Consider the following 15200-nt stretch of genomic DNA (forward strand, 5'->3'; position numbering starts at 1 on the left):
ACTCTGAGAGTGGTAAGGTACATGGAATTGTTGTTGAAGCCCTGACAGTCAGCACATTTACTTCATCACTTTCCCCGTGAAATGTGCTCCCTGATCCGAGTCCACCTGGACCAGGGTTCCCACCTTGGGAGGATTTCCTGAACTAGAATCCATGCAGTGGTGCAGTCCCGTGTTGGGAAAGCCTCTGCCCACCGGGTGAAGTGATGCATAATTACTAGTCAGTAGCTTTCCCCCCTGCGTTTTGGCAGGGGCTCCGTGAACTCCAAATGGATGTTTCCCCAAGGTCCACTTGGCCACGGTTGATTTGCCAGTAGCTTTATGCAGAAATTACTCAACAGCAGCAGAATTTCTCAACGTCCCCACTTCATCCCCGGCCGCCGAACTGGAGGGTTGTGATCATGATCTGCCTTCCCTGATACATCACGCCATGATATCACTGCAATAATATCTGCATCAGACATGGTGGGGCCACCACAACTCCTCCCTCCCCATGTGTCCAGCTCTCATCCGCTCCCTTTCTCCTCCATTTTCCCTTCTCTTCTGCCTCCACCTCTTCATACAATTTTATTAAACTGGCTCCAGTCCTTTCTTCCTGCCACACTTGCAATTTCAATTGCCTCGTGTTCCTCTGCTGCCTTCTTCACACTGATGTCTGTCCATTTATTTCCTTTAAGCTCCTTATTCTCTCCTTTCTGGCGACCTTTTACTTTAATTACTGTCACCTGTGCTGACAGACTCATTGCTTCCAGCAATTGTTGTATTAGGTGTCCATATTGAATACCTACTCCTGTTGAAAATACAAGTCCTCGTCGTGCCCTTGTTCTGTCATCAGATAATCATGCACCACCCAGAAGGCATACCGACTGTCTGCATGTACAATACATTTACCATCTGTGTCCCATTCATCTGGGAGCAAACCCTGCCCTTGCAGGCAGCACCCTCACCATGACACAACAGCATTGTACTATCCTGGGAATGGACATCCTGACGACCTCTGCTTCCCTTGGGTTGTCTATTCCCTGATCGTACCCTCATTATTTGGATAGACGCAGAAATACACTGGAAGCTGCAGCTCGCCAATTTCGAAAACTTGTGACTCACTTCTTTCTGTTTTCAGTGTTTTCTTCCTACACCTGTAATGTAAATAGCCTGCCCTGTTGTTGGCAAGAGTAGGCTAGTTATCGATACTGATGCCTGTGTCAATTACAATATTGCACTGCCAACACCCTAACAATGCTGTTGTGTACATCTGTGGGTCATCAGTGCTAGCAGTGGGAGCTGCCGTCACCTCTTTTTCTGAACTAGAAGCCATCTTCATCAGCTCTATGATCTGATCTGCACACTGATGAGATGAGAGATTGTGTATCTGCCATGACTTTCACCTGGTTTTCTTTCCTCATTTTTGGACACTGCTTCCAATCATGTCCCAATAGGCCACAGCCAGAGCATATCAACTCCTTTACTGTTTTATGCCTGGTCCGGCAGTCCTTTGCTAGGTGTCCTGGCTGGCACACAAAGCAAACCCTCTGCGATGTCACAGCAGCTGCATCCACTTTACGATTTCTCTTGCACTTTCTCTGGCCTACCTCAATAGCCCATAAAACTATCGCAGAGTAGGTTGACCCCACCACCATCCCTAAATCTAACTCTTCCTGGTGGGCCTTCATCACTTTCAAGAGGACTGGGTCATCCCTCCCTGGATTATCCAACCCAAAATACTCCTCATACGCTCGATATTTACATTCTGCTTAATCCATGGCCGTCTCATCAGCTCTTTGAATCACTGCCATTTTTGTTCCCCAGTTACTCTCACCTCCCCCCAATCACTTCCTCAATTCCCCTTTAAAAAAGCAACATCTCTCTTCATGGTTGGCATTCCTGGCAGTTGCCCATTTACCATCGCGTACCCCCGGGCCATACTGCCCCACATATTCCTCCGGCTCTTTGCTTTTATCAATATGTGTTTATCTTTAGGGTGTACCTGGTGAAATTCAACAATTTCCTCCAGGCTGCGCCACATTTCCAAATTCCCACATGCGACTTTAAGTGAGGGCAATTCTGACAAAATGCTCTGTTTCTCCCTGGGGGTGAAGGGCTTATGAATGGTTGTAATCAGAGTCAAGGACTGGCTTGGATCATCAGGGTTCTCAACATGACGTTGCCTGACCTCAATATGTGCCATCCTGACAGATAGATCTGGGTCAAAGCTCTCCCTGAAATATCTCCACACTAGCTCCCATACTATGCAAAATATACATGAAAGGTACCAGTTGAACAGTACACACTTAAAACCGCAGGGTATGTACTTGGGAACCTGCCACTTTTACGTGCCTGAACTCATGATTTCTATTGTATTCCTTTGAATCGCACTCGTAAAACGCACTCGCTAAAATGCAGCTCCCAGTACGACTATACATGGCCCCACTGGCATCCTGAGCCTTCAATAATCTCCCTTCACAACTGGTGGCTGTTTCACCAAATTAACACACAACGTTTTGTCTCTTACACAAACACACTACTTTTATCTCTACCAGTGCAGTTCTCCATGTTCATGATACCTCGCATTCCCATGTCCCACCGACCCAAAAGACCCTAGTGTGATTGCTACTGTTAAAAATGCTCACCCACTTAAACTGCTAAGATCACGGGCCACAGGATTGGTTACACCCAGCACGGTTGGCTCACAGGTTATAACATCTCACCAAAGTTTCTTATGAACATAGGGATATATATTCTATCTGGCAAGAAGTTTTGCATTTTAGACAATAGACAGTAGGTGCAGGAGTAGGCCCTTCGGCCCTTCTAGCCAACACCGCCATTCACTGTGATCATGGCTGATCATACACAATCAGTACCCCGTTCCTGCCCTCTCCCCATATCCCTTGACCCCGCTATCTATAAGAGCTCTATCTAACTCTCTCTTGAATGCATCCAGAGACTCGGCCTCCACTGCCTTCTGGGGCACAGCATTCCACATATTCACCACTCTCTGGGTGAAAAAGTTTTTCCGCATCTCTGTTCTAAATGGCCTACCCCTTATTCTTAAACTGTGGCCTCTAGTTCTGGACTCACCCATCAGCAGGAACATGCTTCCTGCCTCCAGCGTGTCCAATCCCTTAATAATCTTATATGTTTCAATCAGATCCCCTCTCATCCTTCTAAATTCCAGTGTATACAAGCCCAGTCGCTCCAATCTTTCAACATATGACAGTCCCGCCATTCTGGGAATTAACCTTGTGAACCTACGCTGCACTCCCTCAATAGCAAGAATGTCCTTTCTCAAATGTGGAGACCAAAACTGCACACAATACTTCAGGTGGGGTCTCACCAGGGCCCTGTACAGCTGCAGAAGGACCTCTTTACTCCTATACTCAATTCCTCTTGTTATAAAGGCCAGCATGCCATTAGCTTTCTTCACTGCCTGCTGTACCTGCATGCTTGCTTTCATTGACTGATGTACAAGAACACCTAGATCTCGTTGTACTTCCCCTTTTCCTAACTTGACTCCATTTAGATAGTAATCTGCCTTCCTGTTCTTGCCACCAAAGTGGATAACCTCACATTTATCCACATTAAACTGTATCTGCCATACATTTGCCCACTCACCCAACCTGTCCAAGTCACCCTGCATTCTCATAACATCCTCCTGACATTTCACACTGCTACCCAGCTTTGTGTCATCAGCAAATTTGCTAATGTTACTTTTAATCCCTTCATCTAAATCATTAATGTATATTGTAAACAGCTGCGGTCCCAGCACCGAACCTTGCGGTACCCCACTGGTCACAGCCTGCCATTCCGAAAGGGACCCGTTAATCGCTACTCTTTGTTTCCTGTCAGCCAGCCAATTTTCAATCCATGTCAGTACTCTGCCCCCAATACCATGTGCCCTAATTTTGCCCACTAATCTCCTATGTGGGACTTTATCAAAAGCTTTCTGCAAGTCCAGGTACACTACATCTACTGGCTCTCCCTTGTCCATTTTCATAGTTACATCCTCAAAAAACTCCAAAAGATTAGTCAAGCATGATTTTCCCTTCATAGATCCATGCTGACTTGGACTGATCCTTCTACTGCTATCCAAATGCGTCATAATTTCCTCTTTTATAATTGACTCCAGCACCTTTCCCACCACTGACGTCAGGCTAACCGGTCTATAATTCTCTGTTTTCTCTCTCCCTCCTTTCTTGAAAAGTGGGACATTAGCCACCCTCCAATCAGCAGGAACTGTTCCTGAATCTATAGAACATTGGAAAATGATTATCAATGCGTCCACCATTTCTAGAGCCACCTCTTTAAGTACCCTGGGATGCAGACCATCAGGTCCCGGGGACTTATCAGCCTTCAGACTCAACAGTCTATCCAACACCGTTTCTTGCCTAATATAAATTTCCTTCAGTTCATCCTTTACCCTAGTTCCTTTGGCCACTATTACATCTGGGAGATTGTTTGTGTCTTCCCTAGTGAAGACAGATCCAAAGTACCTGTTCAACTCGTCTGCCATTTCCTTGTTCCCCATAATAAATTCACCCATTTCTGTCTTCAATGGCCCAATTTTGGTCTTAACTATTTTTTTGCTATTCACATACCTAAAGAAGCTTTTACTATCCTCCTTTATATTCTTGGCTAGTTTACCTTCGTACCTCATTTTTTCTTGGTGTATTGCCTTTTTTGTTATCTTCTGTTGCTCTTTAAAAGCTTCCCAGTCCTCTGGTTTCCCACTCATCTTTGCTATGTTATACTTCTTCTCTTTTATTTTTATACTGCCCCTTACTTCCCTCATCAGCCACGGCCGCCCCTTACTCCCCTTAGGATCTTTCTTCCTCTTTGGAATGAACCGATCCTGCACCTTCTGCATTATTCCCAGAAATACTTGCCATTTTTGTTCCACTGTCTTCCCTGCTAAGGTATTGTTCCATTGAACTTTGGCCAGCTCTTCCCTCATAGCTCCATAGTTCCCTTTATTCAACTGTAATACTGACATATCCAATTTTCCCTTCTCCTTCTCAAATTGTAGGTTAAAACATATCATATTATGGTCACTACCTCCTAATGGTTCCTTTACCTCGAGGTCCCTGATCAAATCTGGTTCATTGCACAACATTAAATCTAGAATTGCCCTGTAGAATTGCCCTCCCTGGTAGGCTCCAGTACAAGCTATTCTAAGAATCCATCTCGGAGGCACTCCACAAACTCCCTTTCTTGGGGTCCAGTACCATTCTGATTCTCCCAGTCTACCTGCATGTTGAAATCCCCCATGACAACTGTATTATTACCTTTGCGACATGCCAATTTTAACTCTTCATTCAACTTACACCCTACATCCAGACTGCTGTTTGGGGGCCTGTAGATAACTCCCATTAGGGTATTTCTACCTTTAGAATTTCTCAGTTCTATCCATACTGACTCTACACCCCCTGATTCTATGTCCCCCCTCGCAAGGGACTGAATATCATTCCTCACCAACAGAGCCACCCCACCCCCTCTGCCAGTCAGTCTGTCCTTTCGCTTGACAAGTTATTTTTATGTTAAAATCTTCTCTGCAATTTTAGTAGATTTCTTCAAATGCATTGCTTTGCCCCAACGCTTTTGTATAATTTCCAGCAAATAACGTAACTATACCATCAAATTCATTTTGTGGTGATTTTATTTCTGTGTTCATTTTGGCTTACATCTTCCATGACATTACTTGGTATTGAGACGGTTCTCAAAGCACTCAAGCAAAAAGAAATCAAAATTGCAGTCTAATCATTCTAAAATGGAGAAAAAATATCTTTCAATTCATGCTCAGATACAATAACCTACAAAATCTCATTAAGATAACATGGAAAATTTTCCAAACAATATTCAATGATATTATTCTCCAGACAAGAAATAACTTGCTATTCTTCTCAAAGAGTGCAAGTTAAACTAAACAAGAATTGCAAAGGGGCAGAACAATTGATCACTCAAATTTATGACTGAGCAAACCCAAACGAGTCAGAAAGAACACACGAGTCTTAAAAATTATCATGACCCTGCTGAATACATATTCTGCCTTTACCATGTTTTTCTAAGCACTCTTCCGTTCTGGACTGCTGTTCACATTTCCACAGTGAAATTGTGATATGAGCATTTATGACCCCAAAGTGGCTGATCACCTGTACAGAAACTTCAAAATAGAAAAAAAAGCAATTGACAAAACTATAGTCAGTCAAAAATGGATACTTAGCAAAAGAAGGAATGTTAGAAAGTCTAACCATAAACTTTGTAATAGAGGTATTTATTAATTATGGTCCTAGCAAGTGGCAGAGAGTTAGACCGCTTTAGGTGGAAATTCTACCATCGCATAGCTGATAATACAGTTGTCAATGATGGACCACAGTACACAGTACAAGAGTCTGGAAGTTGAATAAACCTCAGGGTGTTGTAAATGTCAAGGTTACAGAGATGGTGGATGGGTGTGACACAAGAGACACAAAACCACCTCAACATTGACATTTTCATAATTAGATAATAATAGATCAGCTGTAGGTGGGTGGGGAACTGATTCAGGAAAACTTGGTTCAACATAACCAGTGGGTTTTACATGAGATCAAGTTTCTGGGCTGATTGGTACAGAATTAACTGAAATATACAAGAACAATATTGGTAGTCACTGATTACTGATCAAGTTTATTTAATTGTTCATTTTATTGCATGCTAATTATAGTGTTTGGTTTTTCTTTCAATTATTATTTTGCAAATGAAGTTTTAAAAAAAATTGCATAGGTTGAAACCATTACATCTGTAGATCAAGTATCCTTTGTTAGTTTCACTCTGTTATGTTAAAAAAGTTTCTTTAAAAGAATGAAATGCTGAAATTAACAGATTATCATTCTAAGTCAGTGGTTCCCAACGTGGGGCATACGCCCCACAGGGGGGTAATTTGATTTTTAAGGGGGGCAATTCGAGAATGAGTTATTAACAGTGAATTTTTTCTAGTAAGTCTGTGTGAGTATGAGTGTGTGTGCGAGTTAATACATATGTGTATATACAGTATGCATACATAAAAATACTTGTGTGTATGTACATGTGTAATTGCGTATGTACTGTATATATAGTGTATCACCATCATTACAACCATCAAATGGCTTTCATGATTAAATTAATGAATTGACTGATGTAGGAAGGAACGAATGAACAAGTCCAAACGCGTAAGAAACTCGTACGAGGTCGCGCCAATGCTGCTTTTTGCAGTAGCTTTCGGTTCTTGGTGGTGTGAAGGTGTGTACATTGCGTCATCTCTTTTAAACGGTGTATCTGTCTTTGTATGCTGTAGAAACGAATCGGCATTGTTTTATTTATTTATTATTATTATTATTTTAATATCACTTAATGTTCATTTTTTTTTTACAATTTCTTAGTAATTTCTTCCTCAGAACTTTAACAGTCCTTTGGTTCTTTTATTTTTCTCTTTCATGAATGCCATGTTCTTTGGAAGCTTGTTTAAACCAAGTTAATGGTCTTTTAGGCTTCCTCCAGGTGAATAGGAGTTCACTTTTTGAATAATAAGAATTATATATCACCACAGGGGGCATCAGGATTTTAGAGGTGATTAGGTGGGGCATAGCCAAAAAAAGGGTTGGGAACCACTGTTCTAAGTGCTTTGAAGTAGAATTTGTCCCAACTGTAAAGTGATATTTGCTATGGAAATGAAGGGCCATTGCTGATCCTAATCATTTTGCTAGCCTCTCTGATTCAGTACATTCTGTGAAGTTGTGTTACCAATAAACAAACCCATATTGCAAAAGATAATTGGCTAGAGAGTGGACTTTGGTCCTAACCCATTCTTTCATTGAGCACAGTTACAAACAGTACCATGGAAATTGCTCTGTGGTGCTTGTATGGTTATAACACTAAAATAAGACAAAATAATCCAGAACTGTCAGAACCATCAAGGTAATTGTGCACAATGCAGTATTAAACCAAACACACTGCAAATTATATAATGTCAGTGTATTGCAGTCACCATATCAAAACTTTCAAGAATATTACTGTTTGCAAGGTTGGAAAGTTGCAAAGAGAGAAGCAGCATTTTACATGAACACCTTCAGATTCTCTAGCTCTGCAATTTCTAAACTGTCAATATTGTTTTGAAAATTACCTATATTTAGATACATGCTGAATCAATAGTTAACAATGAGATATTCAATAAATTGAAGAATTTCACTATTTATTCAATGCAAATACTATTCACAGTTATTACCATATTGTTTTTCCTCACATGCAGGTATCGAGAAATTAATTGATCATTGATAAAACTAATGATCAATACTGCCTCATGGTTTTGTGATGAACCGATAGGGTCTTCAGCACCAAAGATCACTTTTAACCTTAGAATAAATAGCTTCCAAGTCAGCCAACTAGCAGTTGCCTTGTGATTGATGTTCAGTTTCAGTAAGCATTCTCTGCATAAAATATTTAATCAAGTGGAGAGATCAAAGAAAATCTATTTTTTTTCCAACCTAAGTTATTAAATGGCAACCTTGTCAAAAGTGTTAAATTAATGCGAAGTGACCTACCTGGAAATCCTGATCATCGATGGCAAACCTCTCTCTCAAATTTCGGAAGACCATAGGGCAGTATTCCTTAAACTTAAAGTGACTGGGCATGTTCTCCCTGGTAAGTAAAACAAGATCTCTTAGTTTGCATTCTACTTACAACACAGTCGGCCCTCCTTATCCGCGAGTTCCGCATGCGCGAATTCAACCAACCGCGAATCGTGAAAACCTGGAAGTGCTCTTCCAGCACTTGTTGTTCTAGCATGTACAGACTTTTTTTTCTTGTCATTATTCCCTAAACAATGCAGTATAACAACTAGCTTACATAGAATTTACATTGTATTAGGTATTATAAGTAATATAGAGATGATTTAAAGTATATGGGAGGATGTGCGTAGGTTATTGTGGATCCAGATCGAAAAAATTTGGAAGTTCCAATGACCGATGACATTTCACCTCTTTTCGATCGCTTTAATAATCTCACCCTCACTGCAGAACTCCACACCAGGCTTACTTCCCTCACAGGAAAATATCCACTCACAGGAGACCTGGCCCACGCCCAGGTTTACGGCTGCACAGGTGGAAGGTCAACTGAGGAAGATCTGTACCAGCAAGGCGGCTGGACCGGATGGAGTTTCCCCACGATTACTGAGGGCCTGTGCAACTGAACTGGGAGAACCACTACAGCGCATCTTCAACATGAGTCTAGATCAGAGAAGAGTACCCAGACAGTGGAAAACATCTTGTATTGTCCCGGTACCGAAGAAACCACAACCAAAGGAGTTGAATGACTTCAGACCTGTTGCCTTGACGTCGCACGTGATGAAGACCATGGAGCGGCTGATAATACAGAATCTGAGGCCACAAACCAGGCACGCCCGGGATCCGCTTCAGTTTGCGTATAAGGAGAAGGTGGGAGTGGAGGATGCTATCACGTATTTGCTGCACAAATCACTCTCTCACCTAGATGGGGTCAGTTGTGCTGTGAGGATTACATTCCTTGACTTCTCTAGTGCCTTTAACACCATCCAGCCCAAGATCTTAAAGCACAAACTAACGGAGATGGGAGTAGACTCTCACATGGTGGATTGGATAGTGGACTACTTGACAGATAGACCTCAGTATGTGCGGTTGGGAGACTGTAGGTCTGACACAGTGGTCAGCAGCACAGGAGCGCCACAGGGAACCGTACTCTCTCCGGTCCTGTTCACCCTGTACACATCTGACTTCCAATATAACTCGGAGTCCTGCGATGTGCAGAAGTTCGCTGATGACACGGCCATAGTGGGGTGTGTCAGGAATGGACAGGAGGAGGAGTATAGGAAACTGATACAGGACTTTGTGATATGGTGCAACTCAAACTACCTGCGTCTCAATGTCACCAAGACCAAGGAGATGGTGGTGGACTTTAGGAGATCTAGGCCTCATATGGAGCCAGTGATCATTAATGGAGAATGTGTGGAGCAGGTTAAGACCTACAAGTATCTGGGAGTACAGTTGGACGAGAAGCTAGACTGGACTGCCAACACAGATGCCTTGTGCAGGAAGGCACAGAGTCGACTGTACTTCCTTAGAAGGTTGGCGTCATTCAATGTCTGCAGTGAGATGCTGATGATGTTCTATAGGTCAGTTGTTGAGAGCGCCCTCTTCTTTGTGGTGGCGTGTTGGGGAGGAAGCATTAAGAAGAAGGACACCTCACGTCTTAATAAGCTGATAAGGAAGGCGGGCTCTGTCGTGGGCAAAGTACTGGAGAGTTTAACATCGGTAGCTGAGCGAAGGGCGCTGAGTAGGCTACGGTCAATTATGGAAAACCCTGAACATCCTCTACATAGCACCATCCAGAGACAGAGAAGCAGTTTCAGCGACAGGTTACTGTCGATGCAATGCTCCTCAGACAGGATGAAGAGGTCAATACTCCCCAATGCCATTAGGCTTTACAATTCAACTGCCAGGACTTAAGAACTTTTTTTTAAAGCTATTATTAATGCTTTTTGAGTTAGTGATTTAGATGCATATCATATTATTACTGAGTTAAGTATTGTATGTACAACAAGTGTATGGGACATTGGAAAAAATGTTGAATTTCCCCATGGGGATGAATAAAGTATCTATCTATCTATCTATCTATCTAATATTTCCACTTTATTTTCAATCGTGATCGTGATTATTTTCGTGAACAGAAACACTGCAGATGCAGAGCTCCGCCGCCGGGTCCTAACGTCCACCGCATTAGACAGGTTAAATAAGGTCTGGGGTGCCGCTGGGTCCTAAGGTACACATTAAGACAGGTTGAAAAAGGGACCTGAGCATCTGCGCTTTTTGGTATCCGCGAGGGGTCCCGGAACCAATCCCTTGCGGATAAGGAGGGCCGACTGTATATACTAGCAAAGTCATTCCAATTCATGACAAGGGAAAAGTAGACTTATAAGAAATGATGCGGTATTGATAACGATTACTGTGGAAGACACTGTAAATATCCCCAAGAAACAGACGGACTAATTTTAAATAAAAAGAGAGGAAATTCTAAAAATCCCAATCACAACGGATAAGATGTTAGAGGAATTCAAGTGATATGTGCAGAATCAGAATGTCCTCATCACAATGTGCTTCCATACAAAGAACAAGTACAAAGTAAATTTATTATCAAAGTACATTCATGTTACCATATACAACCCTGGGATTCTTCTTGTAGGTATTCAAAGTTAATATAAGAAGCACAATAGAATCAATGAAAGACTTTACCCAACAGGAAGGGCAAACAACCAATATGCATAAGTCAACAAATGTACAAAAACTAATAGAAGAAAAATATTAATAAATAAGCAATAATTATCAAGAGCATGAGATGGAGAGTCTTTGAAAATGAGTTCATAGGTTTTGGGAACAGTTCAATGATGGGACAAGAAAAGTTGAGTGAAGTTATCCCCTCTGGTTCGAGAGCCTGATGGTTGAGGAGTAGTAACTGTTCTTAAACCTTACATACACAACGCTGGAAGAACTCAGCAGGTCAGGCAGCATCTGTGAGAAAAAAGTAGCCAACGTTTTGGGCCGAGACACTTCATCAGGAACGGGGGGGGGGGGGGGGGGGAAGAGAGGGCCGAAGCCCAGTAATAGAGATAGGGGAGGGGGTAGGGCCTAGAGGCGCCAGGTGGAAAACCAATCAGAGAAAAGATAAAGGGGGGGAGGAGGAGGGGATAAGCATGAAAGAACTGTAGAGATAAAGAAGCAGAAAGTTGAAAGGGGAGAGAGGCAGAGAGGGACCTGGGATAGGGGAAGGGGGAGGGGGAGGGAATTACCGGAAATTGGAGAATTCAATGTTCATATCACCAGGCTGGAGGCTACCCAGACGGTAGATGAGGTGTTGCTCCTCCAACCTGAGTTTGGCCTCATCATGACAGTAGAGGAGGCCATGTATAGACATATCTAGATGGGAGTGAGAGGCAGAGTTGAAGTGGGTGTCAACCAGGAGGTCCTGTCTATTGTGACGGATGGACAGCAAGACCCGACGCAGATTGGGGGACCGTTTCGTCAAGCACTTACACTCCGTCCGTCACAATAGACAGAACCTCCCGGAAGTAAGGAAGTTGCTGAGTGGAACTAGCTGGGAGGAATGAAGGGCAGGTGGAACTAGGTAGCACAGGAGAACCAGAAGGAGCAATAAAAAGATCACAGGGAATGTGGGTTACCTGAAATTGGAACAGTCAACATTCATACTATTGGGTTGTAGACTACTGAGGTGGAAAATGAGATGCTGTTCTGTCTGTCCTCAGCCTGGAAATGAAAAGCCAAAGACTGAGTGTGGGAATAGGAAGGGGAGCTGAAATGCTGTGGATCAGAAGATCAGGATAATCACTGTGTAAAGTCCATATTGTAGATGTTCTACAAAACTGATGTGTGGTCTTTACTTCGCCTCGATGACACAGAGGAGGTGAGGAGGCATTCAATACAGTAGACGAGGATGGAGGAGGTGCATGTGTGTCTTTGTTTACCTGGAAGAGATGATCGGGTCCAAGGATGGTGATGAGGGAGGAGGAGCATGGACAAGTGTTACCCTTCCTATGGTTGCAGGAGATACACCGTGGCACAGAGAAGGATCGATGAGTAAACCAGGAATCAATGAAAGCAGAAAGGTGTGGGGAGGGGAAGATGTGGCTGATGGCTGGAACCAATTACAACTGGTGGAAATGGACGAGGATGATGTGCTGGATGCAAAGCTCGGTAGTGTGAAAGATGTTGATCATCAGAATCCTGTCTCTTTGTTGCCTAGGTGAGGGAGGGCAAAAGCATAAGTTCGGGAAATTGAGAAAATGCAATTGAGGGCTCCACCAACTACAGTTGAGGGGAAAGCATGTTTCTGGAAGGAGGAGGGCATTTTGGAGGGGGTCCTGGAGTAGATAACTCCTACTTGAGAGTTGCAGAAATGAAGAGTCCAAGGGGAAAAAGTGATGGAGATTAGGTGGGAGAAGGTGTGTTCATGGTAGCTGTCAGTCAGTGGATTTATAGTAATATCACTGCTTAGTCTGTCCCCAGCAATAGAAAATGTGATTGTGTCAGTACTGTTACTGGGAGGAAAGCTCATCATGATTTAGAAAGGCAGGTTAATTATTAGTATGTAGAAACTTATCATGGAAAATTTAAAGAAAGTTCATGCATATACAAGTTTTAATATAAAACAGCTGTCCCTTTGGAAGATTGCATGTTGCAGTGAATTAATTACATCAACTTTCTTCCTTTAAAACAAAAATATTCACAAAAAAATTAAGACTAGGATTTGATCTCAGCATGTCGGGCAACATCTATGGAGGGAAACAAAGAGTCACTATTTCCCATGAAACCTTTCGGCTGGACTGAAAGTTCAGATGAAATGTTGACCCAGAATATCAACTGCCCATATCCCTCCATTGATGCTGCCTGAATCTGCTGAGTTCCTCCATCATCTTGCTGTAGGAGTAGGGAGCCGTGGATGGTGAGGGATATGAAGGCCCTGGCCAAGATAAAGAAGGCATGAGCCTAGTGTAGGCAGCTGGGATCAAGTGAGTTCCTGGAGTATAGGGGATGCAGGCATTGACTCAAGGAGGAAATCAGGAGGACAAAAAAAGGGTCATAAGGTAATTTTGGCAGAGAAGATTAAAGAAAATCCTAAGAGATTTAATAAATATATTATGGAAAAAGCAGTAGTTAGAGTGAGAATAGGGCCCTTCAAAAACTAAACAGGACGTTATCATGAGGAGCCAGAGGAGATGGGTGATGTCCTTAATGAATATTTCTCACCTGTTTATACCATGGAGAAAGACATGAAAAGTAAATGGAGAAGTCTTGGGCATAGTCTGGCTTAAAATATAGGAGGTGCTGGATGATTTAAAAGGTATGAAGGTAGAAAAATCTCCAGTGTCTGATGACGTACATTCAAAGTTCGAAGTAAAATTTATTATCAGAGTACATACATGTCACTACATACAACCCTGAGATTCTCTTTTCTGTGAGCATACTTGGTAAACTTATATAACAGGAACTGTAATTCCTGGACTTCTCTAGTGCCTTTAACACCATCAAGCCCAGGATCTTAAGGCACAAACTAACGGAGATGGGAGTAGACTCTCACATGGTGGCTTGGATAGTGGACTACTTGACAGATAGACCTCAGTATGTGTGATTGGGAGACTGTAGGTCTGACACGGTGGTCAGCAGCACAGGAGCGCCGCAGGGGACCGTGCTCTCTCCGGTCCTGTTCACCCTGTACACATCAGACTTCCAATATAACTCAGAGTCCTGCCATGTGCAGAAGTTCGCTGATGACACGGCCATAGTGGGGTGTGTCAGGAATGGACAGGAGGAGGAGTATAGGAAACTGATACAGGACTTTGTAATATGGTGCAACTCAAACTACCTGCGTCTCAATATCACTAAGACCAAGGAGATGGTGGTGGACTTTAGGAGATCTAGGCCTCATATGGAGCCAGTGATCAATAATGGAGAATGTGTGGAGCAGGTTAAGACCTACAAGTATCTGGGAGTGCAGTTAGACGAGAAGCTAGACTGGACTGCCAACACAGATGCCTTGTGCAGGAAGGCACAGAGTCGAATGTACTTCCTTAGAAGGTTGGCGTCATTCAATGTTTGTAGTGAGATGCTGAAGATGTTCTATAGGTCAGTTGTGGAGAGCGCCCTCTTCTTTGTGGTGGCGTGTTGGGGAGGCAGCATTAAGAAGAGGGACGCCTCACGTCTTAATAAGCTGGTAAGGAAGGCGGGCTCTGTCGTGAGCACAGAACTGGAGAGTATGACATCGGTAGCAGAGCGAAGGGCGCTGAGTAGGCTACGGTCAATCATGGAAAACCCTGAACATCCACTGCATAGCACCATCCAGAGACAGAGAAGCAGCTTCAGCGGCAGGTTGCTATCGATGCAATGCTCCTCAGACAGGATGAAGAGGTCAATACTCCCCAATGCCATTCGGCTTTACAATTCAACCGCCAGGGGAAAGATATGTTAAAGTGCCGGGGTTATGACTGAGCTTAAGTTACCATTCAATGTATTTTAGTAAACTATTTAAGAACTTTTTAGAAGCTATTTATTAATGCTTTTTTTGAGAAGGTGATTTTAGATGCATATCATATTTATACTGAGTTAAGTATTGTATGTAATTAGTTTTTGATACAATAAGTGTATGGGACATTGGAA

The 15200-nt window shown here is 42.9% G+C and overlaps 1 protein-coding gene across 2 annotated transcripts in view; it reads right to left on the minus strand.

Moving 5' to 3' along the window:
• The window catches only part of pip4k2aa (phosphatidylinositol-5-phosphate 4-kinase, type II, alpha a), a 291639-nt gene that overhangs the window by 113833 nt on the left and 162606 nt on the right, over positions 1-15200 (minus strand). For both annotated transcript variants that reach the window (XM_073054652.1, XM_073054651.1), the window contains exon 3: positions 8544-8640. In XM_073054652.1, the coding sequence (XP_072910753.1) occupies positions 8544-8640 (97 nt within the window). The remainder of the gene's footprint in view (positions 1-8543; positions 8641-15200) is intronic.

The sequence above is a fragment of the Hemitrygon akajei genome, chromosome 8 (assembly GCF_048418815.1).
Source record: "Hemitrygon akajei chromosome 8, sHemAka1.3, whole genome shotgun sequence".
NCBI lineage: Eukaryota > Metazoa > Chordata > Chondrichthyes > Myliobatiformes > Dasyatidae > Hemitrygon > Hemitrygon akajei.